At 36.8% G+C, this 23,625-nt stretch overlaps 1 protein-coding gene across 1 annotated transcript; it reads left to right on the top strand.

Annotated features, from left to right (window-relative positions):
• The first annotated feature begins 18,445 nt into the window (after positions 1–18,445).
• On the top strand, positions 18,446–23,157 carry cidec (cell death inducing DFFA like effector c). The gene is made up of 6 exons (XM_030135392.1): positions 18,446–18,577; positions 18,700–18,776; positions 18,855–18,999; positions 19,874–20,023; positions 20,707–20,897; positions 22,037–23,157. Exons 2-6 carry the CDS (start codon positions 18,721–18,723, stop codon positions 22,218–22,220), a joined length of 726 nt encoding a protein of 241 aa, XP_029991252.1. The 5' UTR covers positions 18,446–18,577; positions 18,700–18,720; the 3' UTR covers positions 22,221–23,157.
• The last annotated feature ends 468 nt before the right edge of the window (positions 23,158–23,625 follow it).

Here is a 23,625-nt window from a genome sequence, read left to right as displayed (position 1 = left end):
TTTTGGCTCACAATTACTTTTTTCTTTTCAAAGTTATGTTGCATTATTTTAACACTGAGGCTGTTTACATGACCATGACTAGATCATGCATGCATCACACGCATATTGGGAGCAATGGGCTCCTAGTCGTGCTCAAGGGCACATCAGCCAACAAATCTCCACCAGTCAAGGGAATCAAACCTGCATCTTTGCTCAGTAAAGAGAAAGAGAAATAGAAAGAGAAATAATGGGACCAATGTCCCTGTAACCCACTGGCATAGTCTATGTGAATCTAACTTAACTGTGTGAGGTCAGGTTTTGTCTCTGCAGGAGATTGATCTCCCAAAAGAAGTGGGTAGTACTTTGACCGAAAGAACTCAACTAATTCAAATAAAGTCCATATATGACTTCTATCAGGGGTCAATTGGTAGATTAATATCTGTAACAATTTACATGTTGTAAGCCCATTATAAGTAAAGGCACATTTTGAATATTTCAAACATTTGTAAAAAAAAAAAAACAAACAAAATATCTCAAAACTGCTAACAGACTTTGTAGAACCAAGGAAGCTACATGTAAAATTTTAAATGAATCCGATTAGTGGTTTCGTCAGAGAAGATGTTTGAAGAAATTGCTAATGAAGACGAAAAAGACAACACCGACACAGCACCTTCACAATACCTCACATTTGCTGTCTGCAGATGGGCTAAAAGTCATCTGGAAGGTGAAAACAGTGAGTTCCGTAAGTGTTCAGTGTAAAAAAGTTTTAGTTTTTATATCAGTAAACTGATCAGTTTTCAAACAATGAAAATATGAAATCTGGACTTTAAAAGAACCAGATGAAACTTGGTTTTTCCCTATTGTGGACTGAACTGAAATTAAAGAAAGGAAGAATAAATACAGAGGTGTGAAACACTGCTCTGGGCCTTTGAGGGTTAAAGGTGTAAACTTAGGAGAAAAGACTGACAATTATTTAAAAAAATAACTGAACTCAGCGTTTCTGTCATGACGTTTGCATCCTTATCATCAAACATTAGCAATTATCTCAACCATCTTAACCTTTTATGGGGCATGTGACTATTTTTCGGTTATTTCTGCATACATTACAAGACAGTGACAGCAACAGTTCCAATGAGGCAACAATCTCAGGTTCAGCATGGTCTCCAGGGTCTGTAAGGTCCACCTCTGCATGAACAGTGAGTTTACCTGCTTTGTTAGGTACCATGAAGTAATGGTACTAATGTAAGGAATGATGTTCAAAGGGATAATGTGGATGTGGACAGGGGTCTAGATCAGTACTTATGTTGGTCTAATGTTTGAAAAGTGATGTTCTAAAATACATGTTCTTTTCACCTTACATGTGTTTTTCTTGTATTTTTTAATACTTACTTCTTGGATTATTATTATTATTTTTGCCTCTGAATGGTAAGGAACCAAATATAGCAACTTCACTGACCTAGATTTTTTACATGACAAAAAAAAATTGTGAAAAATTTTCACAAAAGTAATAAAGTCATATGTCCTCCATTAACGCACTACATCTGAAATTTAGAATTTCAGACTATTTCTGAGTGTCCTATAAAGGGTTAAATGTTTGCACAATGGCCTGTTGACGTCACTGATCAAGGCGATAGTATTAGTCTCTTTTCTGATCCAGTGGGTTAAATGTATTCAACTGCGTCACTAAGCTACTTGAGACATGAACCAGGACCTGCTGTGATGCGTACGTTGTATCACGTATCACTGAGAGACGACGTCTTTGTATGTGAAGGCCTGCGTCACACCGTTTCTATGACAATAACTCTGCTGGTACGACCCAGGACATCTCTGTTGAAGGCTGGGTGACATCTAGGTGACCCGTGTTTGTTTATCTGTGGGTAACTGAGATGACTCCCTATCCTTAGGGCCCAACTACTGCATTCAGGCTGTTTGTGTAATATTCATATCATTAGTCAGATGAGGATGGAGTCGCTTGATGAGCTAGAGTGGAGGTGACTCAGGGAACGAGGTAGACTTTGTCTTGTTCCCTCTTCCTGGGCCTGACAGTCCTCTTCTTCGTTGTCCTCCAGGGGGGTTTCTCTGGAACACTGGCCCTCGGTCTGAGCTCCCACACCCCCCTTTCCTCTTCCTCTGTGTTCTTTATATAGAAAGACTTACCTTATGCAATATGTTCATTTAAGTGATAACAGAGAACCATGTCCAGTATTTTAACTGAATTTTGTCACATCGTATCTCAGATGTACTTGAAGGTACCACAGAATAGTCTGCATACTACACTGAAATAAACAAATTTTTGCTGGATTTCAGTAAAAAATGTCAATTTAAGTAATAATAGCATCTATGAAGAAAGGTCACTCGTTCACACTTTCTCCGAACCACATAATCTTCTTGTAGTAACTCTTAAAGGACTAGAACCTTTCTGTGGTGACGACAAAATGATTTTTTATCTACATTTAACTGTTTCCAGATTGATTTTTCACCATTTGTTATGACATTATCCTCTGCATTTCTCAGTCAAAATCAGGTATTTTCCTATATTTAATTTACTGTCTGTGTAGTTGTTCATAAAAGCTCAGAGAAGTTCAAACGTTTTTATATGAAAACAGTAAAAACTGAGGAAAAAGGGAGTTTTTTTCTGCAAAATATATCAATAATTGAATATAAATACAAGTGTGTCCATCCACTGTCACTGATCCAACTCCATGGGCTTTATTGATGACGCAAAGTTGTAGAGGATGACAGTGTTTCCATGGTAACTATGGAGCCTCTGAACATCCAAATGGGTCATATCTGATGACCATGAAAGGATGAATAACTGCATTTTATTTGAATTATGTACATGTATTGATGGGATTAGTGGTTGAAATGTTATTAAATATTTTAGATTAGTTGATGCTTGTGGTCACTGGTGACTGTTTAGATCTTTGAGGGTTAATGATGTTCAGGTTGGAAGATGTTTGATTGGAATCTTATATAATCTTATCAAGTGTGTCACAAAAAGCACATTCACATAAGCAGCCACTCAAGTCAATTGTAATGAAGGAAACCAAACTGAATTAAATGCAGCCTGTAACAATTACACGTGAAGAGCTAACGTCTGTTTTTTATGCAGTTTGTGATGTTGATTTACATGTACATTTACTTTTTTCCAAAGCAACTTACAGGGGAAAAACCAAAAATGAAAGAAAAATACAAGAATAGATTAAAAACATCAAGCAGCTGTACAATTAAAACAGTGTCGTACAGAAGAATAAACAGCAAAATAATAGACTAAAATACAAGAATAGATTAAAAAGACATAAAAGCAGCTGTACACTTCAAAACAGTGAAATGAAAATACCAAGTAAAAACAACAGAATAGACATGATAATACATTTAAAATGGAATGTTTGAAAGTGCTAGGACAGTGCTTTATAATTTATGAAGTCCCGATGGATGTTTTGTTGTCACTGTTTAGTAAAAGTAAAAGTCTCTCATTTCAATAGTGTAATTATACTACACGGTTCAATAATTACTTATCCTTAGATAATTAGTATGCACTAACGCTTTAATGCACTTTTTAAATGGGATGAGCTGCAAAACTGCCCTCAAGTTAGATTCCTGATTTCATCTTGGCAATTAGAGTATTCAGTGTTTTACATGATGCATACTGTTGCTTTTATGTTCGGTTTTGTCTGTGATTATAAATGTTTTTTGTTCCGCTGAAAAACAGACTTCTGTCATAAATTAAATGTACCACAGAATAAACAAGTAGAAGTACAGTGAAGGCATTTTTCAGGAAACATCCCTTCTGTGTTGCTGTAAATCTAACCTGACTCCAGTTTGAGCATCACTGACTCATCTGAAAATGTTGAAGATGAGGCTGTTATTAGACTTTTGAGGACGTCTGCAGATATTTGGGTGTTTAGTGAGTACAAAAGCGGTCTCATATCTGCAGATGCAACATCCATTCAACTCACACTGTGTCAAGAACTGATTCCCATCTTCTGTTTATTCCTCAAGAACAATGTAATATGAGCTGTTTCAGTTCTTTGTGCATTTTCCTCCATCAGGCAAGTCAATATTAGACCATGGTTTTTTTTTTTTTTCCTGTAGAATTTAACCCATAAAGACCCAAACATTCACTGGCAACTGAAAGCATCTACTGGTCTAAAATATGTAATACCTGTTGATCCCCTAATCCAATCAATCCATGTAAACAATTGGTGTAAAATGCAGTTTGTCATCTTTTCATGGTCATCAGATATGACCCATTTGGACGTTCAGAGGCTCTGCAGTTACCGTGGAAACTACGTCATCTTCTACAACATTGATTCACCAGTAAAACCCATGGAGTTGGACCAATGACAGTGGATGGAGATGCTTGTTTTTAAGTTCAGTTATTGATAGATTTGCCGAAAAAGTCCCTTTTTCTTCAGTTTTCTCTGTTTTGATATAATAACCTTTGAATTTACTCTGAGTTTTCATGAACATCTACATGATCAACCAATTAAGTATAGTGAAAAATACATGACTTACACTGATAAGTGCAAAATACAGAGGATAATATTACAATGAATGGTGATAAATCACGTAAAAAAGATTAAATAGAGAAAAATTTATTTGGGAACTACCAGAAAAGTAGAACTCTGTCTTTATGGGTTAAATATACCAACCTTTCAATATGGGTAATCTTGCATGAAATTCACCCAAATGCTTAATAATTGTAATAATTTATAATAGGTATAATGAAATATAACCATAACAAAATACATTAAATTACATATAAAAACATGAAATATATAAATAGTTTATATTTAAAAGTTTTAATATTTAAAAACATTTCCAAATTTTCCATCAGATTCTGAGACAGTGTTGTCATGTGCATCCACAGTCATTTATAATTCGCTCAGGAAGAGACTGAAGTCAGTGAAAGCATCACTTGACTCTTGGACACACTTGGAATTTGCAAAACAGCTGTTTATTAAAACCTCCAGGAGATAATGCAGTCTGACTAAGTCTGAGTAAAAGGCAAAAAAACACATTTCAACACCAGGTCACAGTGGTCCAGTCATTATTTCCAAAGCTGTAGCTGCATAAGATACCATTTTAATCGTCCAAGGATAATTGAATGCATCCATAATTTCATTTAAAAAAAAAAAAAAGGTTTGTGACATTTTAAAAGGTAACATTTCAAGACCTAGAAATACTTTTGTTGCATCTTCCAAATGAATTTTTCTCGACATTTAACCTTTCCTAAGTGATTTGTCTGCAGTTATTATAATATTACCCTATGTATTTAGCATTTTTCAGTGTAAATCAGCTACTTTCATGCATTTAATTTACTGATCATATAGATGTTCATAAAAAGTCAAAGGTATTTATATTAAAAAGAGAAATCTGAAGAAGTGCCTTTTTCAGTACAATATATTTTTAATTTAACATAAAAACAAGCATCTCCATCCACTAAAACTTTCAGGTTATGTTTAATTATGTGTAATAAATACTGGACTTTGATAATGACATGCAAATCTGGCAACTTTTTGAAAAACTATGTTAAAATACAGTTTTATACTTATTTTATATTTTATACTTATTTTTATATCAGGTCCTACTAAGCTCAACTAACTGGAAGAAGGTATCAAGATTAAAAGGTCAGGTTTTAGGATGTTTAACAAGACCAGGAAGTTGTGTCAGATGTGTCCACTGTCTTTACATCAATAACTGCACTTTTCTCACTCATTAGTAACCCAGTCAGTGATACACTTGAGTTCATTTATTCACAACCTTGACCTTTGACCTCTGCTCAGTCTGTCCACTCAGTCCATCCTTCAGTCCAAGTTAATGTTTGTGTCAGAACTGAAGAAATACCCTTGAGGTATTCCTGAGATAACTCAAGAGTGGACAAGCCAGAACACAAAGTGACCTTTGACCTTGTCAGTTCCTTTTTGTTGAAGTGACAATTGTGCCAAATTTTGCATCATTCTGTCAAACCATTCTTGAGATATCATGTTTTCAATGTATTAGAGACTGACAGACTTTCTGTTAGAGATGAACTGTGAACTGGATCAGAAAAAAAAAGGACATGTCTGGGGAAGTTTTGAGGAACGATGGCAAAGATGTCAGTGTGGTTTGACTGTAAAAGGCATTTACCAATAATTAAACTTAAAAAAAAGTCAATTCCAAATTAAGTACTGGTCTAGTTTGGCAAAATCTTACTTCATAATTATTTCACAGAACATTACTCTAAATATTACAATAAATTTGGGAAATAATGTTAACTGATGATGATTATAAACCTTATTTCAAAAACAACAAAATCATTAAGGTAAGGGAATTCACCAAAACACAGAAAGCAATGCCACAAGACCAAACAAAATACCAGTTATTTTGATGTGGCATATCAATAGTACTTTGTGTCTGAAATGGAGTAGGAAAAAGCCAGACTTACAGTATGTTGTCCCATAAATAAAGCACTAGTCTAGTTTGGCAAAGTCTTACAACTATTCAACAGGCCTTTATGCTAAGTATTAGAGTAAATCTAGCCTTTACTCTTATTATTGTAAATTTGGCCTTTACTCCTAAGTATTATAGTAAATCTGGCCTTTACTCCGAAGTATTATAGTAAATTTGGAGAATCATGTTAAATCTTTCTTAGGTGTCAAACCGAGGTAGTATTTGTCAGTCTTTTGCAGTTTGAACATTTGGGATTTCCAGGTTTTTGATGAAAAAATGGTGCAGATATCAATGCAAATGACATGAAACCAACATAAATACATATGTAAAAATAGAAATTTTAAGCAAATCTAATGCACACTTTTAAAACAAGTTTTTAAAACTCACCATCTCTTCTTTGTCACTGACCCACAAACAAAAAGGTCAACACAAATGACCGTATTAAAATGAAAATTCACATTGTAAGGATGAGAATGTTGTTTTATTATCTTCTGTGGCATCTCCTTGTTCTTTTGGTCACTTTCTTTTGCACGGATGATCAACAGCACATAAACTCACACAATCTGAATGAGACTGAACATTTTGTGACACATGCTCTTCTTTATCTGTTTTTGCAGCTTGTTGACAGTTGTTGGTTTTGAATGGTGGTGATGTTGTGCATGGATTACAGAGTGAGGCAAGTATCCAACTCATTAAAAGGAAAACTATTGTGATTATCGTCATGTTATTTTTAGAAAGAGAAAGACGGCAGAGAGTGGGGAGGAAATGAGATGAAGTGAGGGGAGGGTGACGAGGTTCAGAGATGTAAAAGATAAAGAGAGTGAGGAAGGGGCAGCGGATAAAACCAAGTCGAAGACGAGTGGTTAGAAGAGGTCCAGCTGAACGTACGACGGCTCAACATCCCGGCCGCTCCAGGCTCCAACAGCTGTAGAAGGAAAAGAAACTGGCAAACAGAGGATAGAATTTTGGGATATCACAGAACAAAAACAATAGTTTATTGTCAGAGCCCTGCTTTAACACAGGACAGAAGTGCCTTTTTGTCACGTTATCAACTTTCCACAGTAAGTATGTACATGACATTGACTATTAATTATACTTATCCAGGTTTATCTGTGCATAAATCAGAAAATGTTGCACAAAAAAAAATATCTTTGCAGGGATTAAAACTAATGAATTGATGTCAAAACAGCATTTGAAATAAATATTAGACCACCAGAAATTCAATATAATAGTCCTTCAGATGAGCATAGTTGATTCTGTATCCTTTTTAAGTTCTAAAATTCTTATTTTATGCCTTAATTTGTGTTGAGATTTTTGTTGACATTAATATAAATACATTTATTTATTGACAAAACTCATATTTGTGTTTGCCTGATCTTTGCTTCACATTTAAATGGAGGAAAACCATAATAGCTTTATTCATTAATGACAAATGTTTTGTCACATTAGTTTGGTTACGATTCTCTAAGCTACGTATCAAAAATGACTGCAGAAAGAAGTCTGAATTTAAAAAATTCTTTAATTAATCACATTTATTTTGTTTAACATAAATCACTAATAGACTATGATTAAAGATTTATTTTAAATGTACATGGATCCTCAAGTGCAGCATGGTATCCATCAAAACTAACTGGTCAGATCATGATAAAAAACAGTTTCTGTTACATGCCATCACTGTCATTGAAAGAACTGGTTGATGCGTTGTTATTTTCTCCCTGCAGACGTCACCATGAGAGGTGTATTTGTGTGTTTCTGCCTGGCTCTGCTGCTGCCTTGCTTTGTCCAGAGCCAGAGGAGTAGTCCAGTTCCGGCCAGACTGGATCAAGACACACAAAGGGACATACTGGCTCTCGGGTCTGTGTTGAACTTATTGCTCCAGGCTGAGCAGCATCACACTGTTCTCCGGCAAGAACGAGCCCCTCGCCCGGCCTCCCAGGTGCCCAAGAGAGCCCAGCAGGGGTCTCGCTTCGCTCTGTCCCTTGATGTCCCCACCAGCATCCTCAGTGTTCTCATAGACCTGGCCAAGAACCAGGACATGAGGACCAAGGCAGCAGCCAATGCAGAACTGATGGCACGAATAGGGAAAAGGAAATAAAAAGCAGGATCCACAGGAGAACATCTCACCTCACCACAAAACAACAGTCTGAATCTGTCTTCTAGAGTTTAGATTTACTTTTACACTCACATTATTTTATTCCCAAACCACTCCCTGGACTCAGAAAGGACACTGCGAACAATATAAGATGAAGCTGGTCTTTTGTCTCAAATTGTGATCAGATTCTGAAATCTCCTTCTTGTGTTTGCATGTGTAATCTTAAATTCAGACAAAGGTTGTTCAATTAAATCCAGTAAGATAATCCTATTTTGTTTTCTCAAGTCTAATTCATTTCTGCACTGATAGCAGGCGTGTTTAGTATAATTAAAAACACAAATGAATGGGCCAGAGCCAAATGAACCTGCGTCAGCCCCGGCAGTGTCTGATGTGTGATAACAGGACAAAGACACAAGCAGGATATTGACCTCTGAAAGAAGAGCAGACCTTTTCCATACACCTTTGTTCGCTAATACTTAACACATTTGGCAAATGAGTTGCAGCTATTTTAAGTCTGATATATTATCTGTTCTACGTTGGACTCGAATCATTGGCATGATTCATCTGTGCTGCTGCACTGACCATGAAATGTGAAGCAACAGAGTGAAATAAATGGCTCATCTGATTTGCTTTCCAGTCTGTTCTGTTTTACGCTGTTCATCATCTTAACTTCTTGCATGTGTCACTAAAATCTCTGGCTACTTTAATGTTACACTGAAGAAAACACTTCGAGCAAAACATTTGATGTAATATGAACATCACTACTAAAGGAATTAGCACCGCTTAGACTAAAAAAAAACGATCATCTGCTGCACTGAATTACTGTGACGTCTTCACTAAACACCACGGGAACAATGTAACCATCAAAATATACTGAGCAACTTTAAAAACACATTTAAAAGTTTGCTAGAATTATCATGAGATGTACTCCAAACAGCTTCTCAGACACACAATATACTGCTGTTCTGCCTTTTTCTCAACCACAGACCTATTTATGAAAGTTGTACTCAAATGTACAAACTGGGTAGGGGAGTGAAATACTGGGAGGGGCTAAATTGTTAACCAAAAATATGTAGGCTTTATACACGTGACCCTCCCTATAAAAACCCTGAAGTAAAAATGGGGAAAATGACTGTAGCAAAAATGCCACGCTTGAGTGCAGCCTTGTAAGAATGAATGGTACTGTCAAATTTGTACAGCCTGATTGAATAAACTGTTTCCTTGATTCCTTGATCTTGCGTGCATGTCTCCCAGAATGTGTGCAAAAGAACAATAACTATAATTGGAAATATAGTCCATGAATTAAAAGTAAAACATCCATGAATTTCATTGTGTGTTTTTAAAGTTATTTAGTGTAGTAATTAGAGGTGTGTATTGGCAAGGGTCTGGCGATACGATACAAATCACAGTACTAGGATCGCAATACGATATATCATGATACTGTTAAAATGGCAATTTTTTATTTGTTTCTTTTTTTAAATGATTATTTCCTGGAAGAATTGATTTACACCAGAAATATGCACAAATACTAAACAATTTTATTTGGTCAGAACAGGATCTAATGCTATATCACAACATTTTCCTGTGTTAAAACTTAAATTATGTTTTACAGACATTACAGTTTAAGATCCTGTTCAAATGTTTATATTCTAATAAGTCACAACTACCATCATAACATTATTTTTGTGCAATCCCAACAAAGGAACTAACATTATTTAATAAGACTATTAAATAATAATAAATTTAATATAAACAACAAAGCAACACAAAAAAAACAAAAATGAACCTCCACAATATCTGCATTTGAAGAAATACCTAAAAATATCGATACAGTACATTTTTAATATTGATACAGTATTGTGAAATGAAATATCGCGGAATACCAATATTTTCTTACACCCCTAGTAGTAATAATAACATTTAGTATTATATGGACATTATGCATTTGATTGTTGCTCCATATGACAACAACAACCAGGGCTTATTGTCCTGTGAAATCTTTGTGGAAAGAATTTACTTAATGATAAAAAAACTTAGCCTTATTACATATGAAGTGCAGATTATTTTACCTTACTGCACACACATCCACGGGTTGAGGTGTACAGAAATGTCCACTAATATTGCAGTTTAAATACAAAAAAATGCACATTTTTTTATTCCTGCTGCATCTATACTAATAAAATAGAAAATCCTCTCAAAAGAAACTTAATATTTAAGCAATATGGTAGCCAATAAAACTAATGCAACTTTATTTTGACATTTCTGTTAAAGATATATTTGCTGTACAACATTTATCTGAAAGTTAACAGTGAGATACATAAGATTTACCCTTTATTCAGTGTATGTTTTATGTATATATTAGCCGATATTACAACAGTAAATCTTGTCAACTCATAACAACCAGTAATGTTGAAATAAGTAATAATGCAGATAAATGTTATATCAAGGGTTGAGGAGCAGGTAAGTAATTGAGTGATATTTTGGTGTATGTGGATTTTTTTTTTCAAATTAATGAAAATATTTTTTCAGAAGGTTGGCCTATTCTGTCATCCATGATAAAGACTGAAATCAGGTCATAGCGTCAAATCAAGCCATTGTGTTTTTTTGTTTTAGTGCTCCTGTATATCTGGAGGAAAGTCCCTTATGCTCATATCATATCACAATCAACCTTTGTCATTTTCTGTTAACCCTTTAACACCTGGGCCATAATTCCACGTAAAGTTGCTGCTGTGAACTGTCGTCAGTTTCAGTGTCATAAAAGCTGCTGTGAGTATGTGCTTGTGTAGCGGCAGTGTCCATGTGTTGTGTTAAACTTCACCAGACAGACCAAACAACTTCTGACACTGGACGTTTATTCCTGGTAGGAGACTACACAGTCAGTCTAACCAGAAACACCCAAATGTGCTCTCACACTGTGAAGCAGGGAGACAGCACAGCAAAACTGTTCTATTTAGTTTTAAAAGAAACATAGAATAGACACAACGCATACCTGGCAGGAGAGTGTAGAGTCAGTCTCATCAGAAACACCCAAACATGGTCTCACACTGTGAAGCTAAATTAAAAAAAAATGCTAGTTAGCTATCACATCATATGCTAATCATGCTACAAACAAATAAGTAAAAAAAAAACATTGTCACTCTCACACAAGAATACACTCAACTGATGAGAGCTAAGCGTTACAAAAATATAATAACTTAAAACAACCACTTAGATATGCTAAGCTTTCAGCTGGGTGTGAAGACTGTCGTTGCTGGAGGTGCCTCTTTTGGTGGTGTTTATCCAGCCTATACTGAACATCGATAACAGTCCACTCTTCCAGTGGTTTGCAGCTGAAGACCAGAGACAGCTCAGTATCAGAACAGTGAGTGATAAACATGACTGTCACTTACAGGAAGGATTACCGAGAGTCTTCCCGTCTTTTCAGTCCGCCTACAGCAATGCCAATGCCTTTGTTAAGCCAAATCCAACAGTCAACGTCAGTCTCAGTGGAGTGGGGCTTTGTGTCATAAATAGGGGTGTAACGGTACAGAAAAATTTTGGTTGGGTACGTTTTCGGTACAGGGGTCTTCGCTTTGATACATTTTTGACACCTTTTCAGTACAGTGAAGGAGACCAATTTCATTTAAAAAAAAAAAAACTTCAAATATAATCTATCTTCAAGAAACAATGCTGGCACACCACTCTTGTTTTGTCGACTTGACTTTCTCCATTGACATACCTGACAGGGAATCTGAAATGCTCCCAAATTGAAGACCTTGGAGAAAGACCTTAAAGACAGAGGATTCCTCCAACTCTGGCTTTGTACCTGTGACACTGCTCTGAGCTGCCATGCTGGTTCACATTCAGCATGTGTATGGTGCTGTACTGCACAGATGTCCATCAAGGATATCAAGTAATTGCACATGGGTTTTGCTTGTGTCCACCCTGCTCATAATGTGGGCTTTCTGCCTCAATGTTTGTGTGGAAACTTAAAGCGAGTGTTTGCGTTCTTCACATAGGCTACAAGTAGTCGTTCGGTACACCTACGTACTGTATTGAAGGCCCTGAACCGAAACAATTTGATTCAAACGAATGCACCATTACCCCCCTAGTCATAAAAGTCAGTAAGAGGCATAAAGGAGGCCACAGAGTCACTGAAGTGTTGCTTAAGTATGTCAAACACATGTTGAGGGCCTGACTTTAAGTCTAAGGAGGGCTGGCTGCGAAGCCCACCAGTCACAACATCACATGCTCTCACCCTGAGCTTGCCCAAAACTTCATCTACCTGGTTACATAGTTCAATGCCCCTTCTACTCAGATAAAGCAACATAGCTTCTTCCCACTCAGAGACCAAAATCTTGTCCGTATCATCTCCCCTGAAAGGGTGTGGTTCATAACTATCATGGTTAATTGTCAAGTTAACCTTAGAAAGATCAGCTGTGGTTGACTGGGTCACGCTAACACCACTAGCTGGAAAGGACTTAAGACGTGAAGCAATGTTCTCACCTATACTGGTCCTTCAGTGGTATAGTGGTCCCTGGAGAAGTTTTTGCCCCCCCCCCCCCTTTTATAAGTAGTCCAGAAAAAATACACCATTTTAGAAACAGTGACATGTCAGACTACTCTATTTAGTTTACCCAAAAATCCATCAGCAGTATTTGCTCACTATTATGAAATTATCATGACTTGATCAGAAGCAGTTTATAAGTATTATTGGTCACACAAACAGCTGCATGACTGTAAATGTATTCAACATGAGGCAAACATAGGATAACGTTAGCCTTTCATAACATTAGCCTTCATAACGTTAGCCTACTCACATAGTTTAACTATTGGCAACAACATCTCTTCTGTAAATGTGCAGTCATATGACCAGTAGTTTAAAACAGTGACTCATTCTGAAACCACCTTAAAACTTACCTCAGAATAATGTATTCCATGAAAGTAGGTTCCCTTGATGTGTCTCACTCATTTGAAAGACATTTATTCTGCTTTTCTTGTTCACGTTTCAAATAATTGCGCATCTTTCAATGAGACGTGCAGTGACCTGTCAATCAACAGGGGTGGCACTGGCACCTAAGGTGTCCAATCAGGTTCCAGAGGTGGCCAGCACTAAGTTAGCAATATTTTCTTCAGCATGACCCGCCCTACTCTGCCCCGATTGGCTCATCATGGTTGCTTAGGAGAGTGAGAAGTTTGTGGCTAAAAATAGCAAGAGCAAGTCGATTGCTTGGAATTGGTGCGGCTTCGAAGTTTCCAATGAAGACCAAACCATTCCTCACTGCAAACTCAGCCTGAAGGTGGTATCTGTCAAAGACAGCAGCACAACCAACTTATTTCAGTACCTCAAACTTCATCACACACCAGAGTGAGAGCAGTACGTTACATTACAGGCTGCACACAAAAATGTCATGCCAACTAAAACACCACCACAAGCCTGAATCGAAATTAAGTTTATAGAGGAAAAATCTGGATTTTTTTTTTTGGCCAAAATTGTGCAGCCGTAATGGGTCATGGCACCATTGTAGCGGTAGCGTTCATGCGTTGTGTTAAACATGACCAGACAGAGACCAAACCACTACTGACACTGGACGTTTATTCCTGGTAGGAGAGTACATAGTCAGTCTCATCAGAAACACCCAAATGTGCTCTCACACTGTGAAGCAGGGACACAGCACAGCAAAACTGTTCTATGTAGTTTTAAAAGAAACATAAAATAGACACAACACATACCTGGCAGGAGAGCATACAGTCAGTCTAATCAGAAACACCTAAATGTGCTCTCACACTGTGAAGCTAAAAAAAAAAAAAAAAAAAAAAAAAAGAAAGTTAGCTAACACACCACATGCTAATCATGCTATGAACAAATAATCTAAAAAAAAACATTGTCACTCTCACAAAAGAATATGCTTGACCAATAGGGAGCTAAGCGTTACAAAAATATAATAACATAAAACAACCACTTAGATATGAAATAAAGATGAATGATACAATATAATGACAGAACTGACTGTGTGTACTCACCAGGTAGGCAAAGAGCAAACAGTTACAATGTCCCAGGGGTGCACAACCCTAGTAAGCAGGGGTGCTGCGTTTAATGACAATAAATAAAAATTGTAATTAATAAAAGAAACAGTGTGAGAGGTGGCAAGTGGAATCACATACTTTATAATAACTCTGTTGGATTTGTGTTCCTTTTCTTCAGTGTTTTTGCTTTACTGTGTGTTTTGGGATCAAAACAGGGTGGAATAACAGAAAAATTCAAAGAGAGGAATTGAAGTTTGACATGTTTAGACTAAATAAGGCACTCAGAATGTACATCAGTATGAGATTTAGGATATTAAACATGAACTGTGAACTGGAACACACTGAACAACAAGGATCTGAATTTGGGCCCCAGAGTTTTTGTTTCAATCTCATATTTCTTAAAAAAAAAAAAATCAGTCCAGCTGTTTTATGGCACCTGCTTGAACTCCAAAAAGCAGTTACATGTCAAAACTCAGTAAAAGCATAGTAAAAAATAAATTAAGGAAAATCACCATAACACTGGAAACACCAGTAAAAACAAAAAACAAGGAAAATGTTGATAGATAGATAGATAGATAGATAGATAGATAGATAGATAGATAGATAGATAGATAGATAGATAGATAGATAGATAGATAGATAGATAGATAGATAGTCGTCTCACTCACTGCTCTATTTTTTACCCCCATTTCACCGGTGGCGGGGAGTGAACTGAGCATGCTCAGAAAGAACAAGGTCTATTCTATCAGCCCGTTTGGAAATTTCTCCTATTGAGCAAACAGTTGAATTTTTATGAATATTTAACGTAAATCATGCCTTCCGAATGCTCACCACAAACAAGTCGGGGGTTAAAGGGTTGAGAAAAATATACCATGTAGAATTACTGTGGTCTGATGTATTTTTTCATTCATCCACATGATGTCCTCACTGCATCACTTAACCTCATTATAATGCTCTTTTATTAACTAGTTAAATTATATATCTAGAACTAATGGTCACACAATTTAACAGAAAATCTTAAGCGAAAATCCTGTTGTTTTTTTTCAAAGCTCCAGAGTAAATTTGAAACAAGGGGAGATGATGACTATCCAAGATGGCGGCCATCATTAATCAGTGTGATGCAGGTGTTTGTAATGAGCAGTGAGGTGGTGAATTTACTACAGGACACACACGGCACAGGTACGACTGGGATTTTATTTCTAACATGTTTCACTTTTAATCTGGCTTTTTGTGTCATATTGAAGGTAAGTGTTAGCATGAAATAACTCACCTTCAACATGAAAACATGCTCTTGCTGACTGTTGTTTCCAAAGACAAGTCATTTACAATATATTTTTTTAACACCATTAGTTTGTAGCCTAGTTAATCACTGGACCACAAATTTACATCTTTTCCCAGGTATTTTACCTTTGTGCATCCCTCTAATTTACAACCCACAGGGGACTTTTAACTGCCTTTAAACTGCCATAAAATCACCGCAAATCAATTTTTCCACCTGTTTTTTTTTCTGCATTAATCTATCAAACTACTTCAGTTCTGCTCAAAACTACCAAAAGTTCAATCATTTTCAAGATTTTAACCCTCTGAATACATGACGTCATTGTTAGTCATAAAAAAAGAGCATCGCTGGTGATTAGAGTCTGACAAAAAGTAGCAGCAATATTGTTTTTTTTTTTTTTTTTCATTGTATAGGAGAAAAAGGAGTACAAAATAGAAACGCTCAAGTCGAGTACAAGTGACTCATTTGTGCTTAATAGATGTCCTTGGATGTCATTCTACCTCAGAAAGTCTTTGTTGGCATTTAAGCTTCCTGATGCTGGTTAATTTAGTGTAAGTTTTTTTTTTTTTTTTACACTTCCTGTTATTTCAGTGTGACTGTTTGAAAAAATCTACAAAAGGTGAAAAATGTGTGGTTCATTGTGCTGGCAATGATGTGAATTGTGTAAGAGAGAAGTGACCTAAAAGTGTGTGTGTGTATCTGATCTTTCATCTGATTTACAGCTGTAAGATGAAATGAATTGTGCAAATTTGTTTAACAGCCCATATGTAAGTGGAAGGTCATATCAGGTCAGTAATGATCTGCAAATGTATAGAACTCATCTGTATTATTCTTTATTCTGGTCTATATTCTTTAATACATCTTCAATACTTCTACAGCAGTATTCAAGATGGTAGTTTTATTTTCATAGTTTGTGACATCATTTCTATGACTGGTATCATGTGATCTTGGTTGAGACCTATATATTGTGTAACATGATGTGATGCAGTAACCAGGAGTTCTGGACGTTCCTCATAATCCAGTGATTGTACATGAAGATAATGTAGTAAACACTGAACGATGACCTAGTTCTGGAAATTTTCAAGATTTCTGGTTTTCAATTAGTCACATATCTTCTTGACCTTTGACAGACTCAAGGCGCTAAATGATCAAGTCAACATGAAGTTCCATCATGTCAAATTAAATAAGTTAAAAATATCTCTATTTTGTTTACAAATCAATATCCCAGGAAAGGCAGGAACTCTCCACTTGGATCCAAGGATGAGCTTAGGTTTTCAGTGCCAAAGGCCAGGGATACTAATAAATAAAAATACTAAATGTCTTTAATTAAACCACATTTCCTTACTTTTCACAGCTTTTTTGAAACATGTTGCTGCTGTCACATTCAGAATTATCTTATTTTTCTCAGTTTAATCGTTGATATAATTTCTGTCTCCTGTTGTAGAAAAATAGTACTTAACAAATTAGATAACCTTTCTCTATTTGTCCCAGACCATCCAGCATTATGAAGTTCTTTAATGAAGACTTTTCATTTTCAGTGACCTCTCCATGTTTTAACATTTTCAAAAGGAATGAGAAATTTCACACTGAATTCACTCTTGTATTCCCAAATCTGAGCCAAAGTCTGAAATTAATCAAACATAACATTCAACCACCAAAACAAATTTTTGTGTTCAAGAATGAAAGTAAATAACTGTAATTTGACATCTTGATCAAGAAATGATAGTGTGATTTACTTTTTTTTTTTTTTTGTAAAACAGTAAATGTGAAAATTCATGGACAATAATAAAATTTGTATTTTAGCATTTAAAAACATAACTTCAGTTAAATTGGCATACTCGAGTATGCAGTTTTCTGCTCTGCATATTGGTGTATTAACCATCAGAGAAACATTAAAAATGGTTTTGGTAATTATTTATTGGCTGTGATATAAACCTTACATTAGGTGGTGGTTTTAATACATTTATAAAACACTGTAGGTCTGTGAGATTTGCAAATCATGGCATTTTGTCTGTATTTGCATTTTACACAACATCCAAGCTTTTCTGTGATAGGGTTGTAATTGAACAAACAAAAGTGATTAGTGATAATGAAGGATTGTTGACATGTGATTAAATTCATGGTTCTTGTTTTTGTTAAACACTGGGATGAATTCGTTATTTGAGATTAGATTTTACTTTAGCTTTATGAATCTACTCCTCTTTAGAGACATAAAACCAACTTTATAGTTTAGCAATAAGCCAGCTGGTCACTTTATCACTTGCTCACATTTTTTTAAAAAGGTTATCACACTCAAAAATACCAAAACACATTGCTTAGTTTAGTTGCATATTGGTTTGCTTGTCTATGTTTTTAGATTATACGATTTTGATATTTCTCTATTCAATCACACTCCTGTAATGTATTTTATGCTACATAAACAACCCCAGCTATTTTGTATGTGTTTTTTTTAATAATTATTTGTTAAAATATTAGTCACATACTTAAAAATCTAGATAAACTAAAATTTCAAGCTTCACCAGAGAAAATGACCTTAAATGCTGCCAACTGGAATCTCAGGCAATCCCAGTGGGAGTGTCTGTAGAGAGTTGCACAATAAAGATGACGACTTGCAACAAATTCAACCGTCAGCAGCACAAAGTTCACAGACAAAGTGATAGAGGACACAACAACACCAAGTGATAAAGACAGAAGAGGGCGGGTATTCAACACAGAGCAGGACGAAGACAATAAGGATTTAACACCATCTGATTAGGACGTCAGCTGGTAGTCTCCTTGTTCTAACTGTAAGAATCTTCGGTTAATTTTCCTATATTACAGTATTTTTGTAGTTATGGTTAGTTTTTTCTAATTGTGATATGTTACAGTAAAGGTCAAATGGCTAAACTATTATTTCTTCTCCTTTCAGGTCTTACTGTTTATCTGTTGGATGATGGATTATGCAATGAAGTCCCTCGGCCTCCTGGCCCCGTCCTCACTCTCCAAGTAAGACCTGGGACTCCATGCAGTGATCAGTGTTCTCAGTAGTCAACAGTTGACTCATATTTTAACCTTTTCTTCCAGGTGTGTGACAGCAGCTAGTTCTTCCATGACCCAGCAGCTTCTTTCAGCTCGACCTCCTCGGCAGAAGCCTTTCAGGGTCACAAACGCCGACCGCAGTGTAAAGAAGGGCATCATGGCTCATACGGTAGAAGACCTGATGAACAAGGTGAGAAGAAAGGAACAGGGGAACGCTTGGTTCGCTTGGTTGGATGAACGCTTGGTTGGATGAAAAAAGGATTATTCTGGATGCAGATGTTTTTTTGTAACTGACTGAATTGGTTCTGTCTTGTGATAGTTTAAGGAATTTTGTTGTATACCAGGGATGTCAAACATACGGCCTGTGGGCCAAAACCAGACCATCAAAGGGTCCAGTCCGGCTCGTTGGTTGAATCTGTTAAATGCAAAAATTATTACTGTTTGTGGTATTCACATATTTTTAAAAGATAACATGTAGACATAAACTTTTTCCTTAATGTAATTTTACTTTTTTAAATTGTAAAACGTAGAAAAAGTTTGGCGTTGACATTATTTATGGACTCTTTTGTTATTTTACTGGCCCAGTCCACTTAAGATCATATTGGGCTGTATGTGCCCCCCAAAACAAAAATGAGTTTGACCCCCCCCTGAAGTAGGTATTTTGGTACAACAGAGATCTTCTGGAATATAAATATTATTGTCCATCCATATGGGAACATATACAGCATGTTTAACTCAGAAAAACAATGAAAATCAAATGGATAAATAGGCATTCTGTCTAAAACAGTGACACAAAATAGCAATTGCTGTTCGATTACAACATGTTTTTTGGCTTTAGTTCAGCCTTGGTTTACAGTTGCTTCACAGTCACCAGCGCTTGAGTCACTATCTGCTCCTCATAGACTTTTTTTCAACCTCATTCAGGTGAAAGTTCACAGCTGAGGTGTCCACTCATTGTCTGTGGTTGACTTCAGTTATTGCTGACTGTGTCAGACTGAACACTTCACCAACTGTTGCACTTAGTATACATTTTGGTGCCTTTTTTTTTTTTTTTTTTTTTATAGGTCAGCAACTCATTGAATGTACCATGTGTCAGTGCTTTGGTGCTGGATGAAGATGGCACGGGAGTCGACACTGAGGATTTTTTCCAGACGCTGCCTGAAAATGCTGTTCTTATGGTCCTGGAGAAGGGACAGAAGTGGACCCCACATTTGGTGAGACAGGCTTTTACTCTGTTTTAGCACTAGAGGGCACTGCTGATCTGCTGCTTCAGCTTCTGATATTTTCTCAACTCTCGTATGTGATATTCATTTTATTCGGTGTTTGTTATTCCAGAGATTCTTTGATGTAGTGTCTGAACAGCCAAAAAAATATCTGCTCTCCTTCTTTAATGCAACAGCCATGAATATGGATGGTACACAGGTCTGTGGGCTGCATAATAATAAACTGACTATTCAGTGAAATTTAATCAGCAAATATTTTATCCTTCAAACTAAATATTGCAGCAATGTGTCACCTATTGTGCAGCAGCAGTATGTGGTGCGGGTGCCAGAGATTAGTTTGCTCCTTTTTAATTTTTAGAGAAAAATGAAAGGCTGGGGTTGAATATTAATCAGACCCGGAGGTGCCACCAGTTTTGAATGTGATGCACCCACAACCAACTCATTTCCATAGAAATTGATACACGCGGTGATATCCATTCTCTCAAAAACGTTAACTGTGGTGACACATGCCGACCTTGCCTCATTGTCCTTCGCCTCTCTTGTCAATCTGAAATCCAAATGTGTGCTGCTGGAGTGGGGTGCTGTCATTTGGCCTAGTTTTTTGGCTGCAGGCAGATGAAATGTGCATTTAGCCCACTGACTTGACTAATGTTTCTGTTCCTGTTGCTTCACAGAACAGTTCCACCACAGATCAGCTCAGCCAGTGCAGACCAAAGCACAGGACCGACGTGGCCAGGGTGACGTTTGACCTCTACAAGAACAACCCCAAAGACTTCATCGGCTGCCTGAATGTGAAAGCGACCCTGTATGGCGCTTATTCTGTGTCCTATGACCTCCGTTGTTATGCTGCCAAAAAGATGCTGAAGTAAGTTAATGGCCTTACTGCAACATTTTTTGGTTTGTCTTCATCTCTTGTGCTAATAACTAATGTGCCTCTTCTGGCTTTTTTCATTATTAACCCATAAAGACCCAAACATCCACTGGCAACCAAAAGCAGCCACTGATCTAAACTGTTTAATACCTGTTGATCCACTAATCTTATCAATACATGTGACTAATTGGTGTAAAATACAGTTTGTCATATTTTCATGGTCATCAGATATGACCCATTTGGATGTTCAGAGGCTCCATAGTTACCATGAAAACACTGTCATCTTCTACAACATTGATTCACCAGTAAAAACCTATGGAGTTGGATCAGTGACAGTGAATGAACACACTGGGTTTATGTTCAGTTAATAATATTTTTGCTGAAGAAGTCACTTTTTCTTCAGTTTTTTCTGTTTTGGTATATAACCTTTGAATTTACTTTGAGTTTTCATGAATATCAAAATTAAGTATAGGAAATTAAATACAGGAAAATACATGATTTATGGTGAAAAATGCAAAATACACAGGATAATATAATAAATAGTGATAAATAGCTTAAGAAAGGTTAGAGAAATTCATTTGAGAACGGACACAAAAATAACACTGGTTCTTTATGGGTTAAATTAGTAAGCAACTCAGTTATTTATTTATTTTATTTTACTCCTAATATACATAACCTGCTTTTATAGATTAAAAACATTATGCTGAGTGCAGTCTCTCGCATTTACTAATGTTTTATTAATATTCATATGGATGGAAGAGTTGAAATGGTCACCTCATGAAAGAACAAAGCTAGATTTTACTGAGATTAATTTTGGGAGGAGTTACGTCACTGCTGCTGGTTTTCAGCTTTGGCATGAAACTCATGTCGGTGAGGATTACATTTGGTCAAATATTGGGCTTTTGTGCTTTGCTCACTATGACGTACAACAGAGGTTTGTTTTACGTTTAACCATGTGAGGCTTGAATGTCCTTTTTGTCCTTTTTTTTTATCAGCAGGTGTCACTCTTTTTCTCACATAATACTATATAATCTGTCTGCTAATACTGGACTTCTACATACATGGTGTATATTCACTGTGTTGTTGCAGTTGTGGGTCTGATATTTTCCCCTTCACTCATTCCCTTCTCTCAGGGAGGCTTTGCGATGGGCCATCTTCTCGATGCAGGCCACAGGCCACATCCTGCTGGGCTCCTCCTGCTACATCGAACAGCTCCTGGAGGAAGAGGAGCGAGCAGAGAACGGCCTGACACTGCCACAGGAGAGCAGGATCAAACAACTGCAGGGCATGCTGCTGGGAAAGGTCTTCATCCGATGATGCACAAAGAGTTTACACGACTCATGACATTCACATGGCAGCTGTCACAGATGAATGATCGTTCATATCGACTGCTGTGCAGCTGGAGGACATTTCAGGCCGTGTAACATCCCTTCTTGTGTTCCTTCTTGCTCTGTTACATTTTCTGTGAATGTCTGTAGGAGTCAACAGTACAAATGATTCCACTGTAGCACTTTTACTACTTCTGTTCTCGATGGGCAAGTGTGCAACTTTTTCCTATAATGATGAATAAATAAACCTAAAGCTTTTCATGTTCTCTAAAACTTAAATTAACTATATGTTGGCACAAGTGGACTTAGATGTGCAGTTAGAGCTCATTCAGCTGACTGTGTGTATATTTATATATATATATGTGTGTGTGTGTGTGTATATGTGGGGTTCCTGGTCGTAGAATAATTGGCAACAGGTCCAGATGTCTCTCCCACGCTTCCCTAATTGTCCCCTGGCCCGCACTGATCTGTCAGCTGCAGCCTGCCTCTGCCGCAGAAAACCACAGAAAGGAACCACTGAACAGGGAACAGTGAGCAGCTGCAGGGAGGCGAGGGAAGGAAGCAGACCATTATACTGAGAGAGATGACGACTTAAACTGGCTGCACAACTACCACTTTTGCCATCTTGTCTAAAAAGGTGGCAGCAAAAAGCTGACAGCATAGTTTAAATTGGCTGTCAGGAGAAAAGTGAGCTATAGAGTCTCAGTACAAGTGGAGGTCTGCTTTTACTTTCATGTCATCCACAGGTTTCTGTCTTTTTGTCTCAATTTTTGTTGGGAGCAGAAAAACACATGAACAGGACATTTATTTACTCCATATTTTAATGAAATAAACACCTGGCACAATACATTAGATGGTTTATTTACTCACTTGTAAATAGAAATGAAATGGAACGAGGCAATAAAGTTTTTTGTTTTGACATCCCATCAATGAAAGCTTAAATATGAGATGTCATTGAGCTGCAGTTGCCAGCCCATCTGCATACTTCACCGTGAAATGTTCTCAGTATTTGTCCTAATGTGTATTTGATTGCTCTGAAATGACTACAAAGATTCATGCCGTCTTTACACATATTAGATCTACATTTCTTTCCACCCCAGTGGAATGATTTGAGTGTGCTCAACTGTAGGTATCTGCATTTAGACGAGTTTCCTCAGTATCAGCTTATTACTGCTCTGGCCAACAGGTTGAGCAAGTGTCTTTTTCCTCCAATGACAGTGCGCAGATGCTCCAGTGAAAAGATCCAATCTATGCAGCCATGCAGTCTGTTATCCTCCTGGTGGTTCACAGTGAAGTCTGAGGACGGGGGCATTATGGTGGAACCCAGAGGAGCAATAAAAACAGCTTCGGTTCTAAAGGAAGGGTCTCCAAAACACAAGGTTGCTAATTAAAGA

The sequence above is a fragment of the Sphaeramia orbicularis genome, chromosome 5 (genome assembly GCF_902148855.1).
Source record: "Sphaeramia orbicularis chromosome 5, fSphaOr1.1, whole genome shotgun sequence".
Lineage (NCBI taxonomy): Eukaryota > Metazoa > Chordata > Actinopteri > Kurtiformes > Apogonidae > Sphaeramia > Sphaeramia orbicularis.
This window is presented reverse-complemented; position numbering and strand designations above follow the sequence as displayed.

What these genes read in the sequence shown, in the direction of transcription:
- cidec (XM_030135392.1), top strand. Translation starts at nt 18,721, where the DNA reads ATGATGGATTATGCAATGAAGTCCCTCGGCCTCCTGGCCCCGTCCTCA. An exon ending in GCCCCGTCCTCACTCTCCAA is followed by an intron (nt 18,777 to 18,854) that starts GTAAGACCTGGG and finishes CTTTTCTTCCAG; the next exon opens with GTGTGTGACAGCAGCTAGTT. An exon ending in AGAAGTGGACCCCACATTTG is followed by an intron (nt 20,024 to 20,706) that starts GTGAGACAGGCT and finishes GTTGCTTCACAG; the next exon opens with AACAGTTCCACCACAGATCA.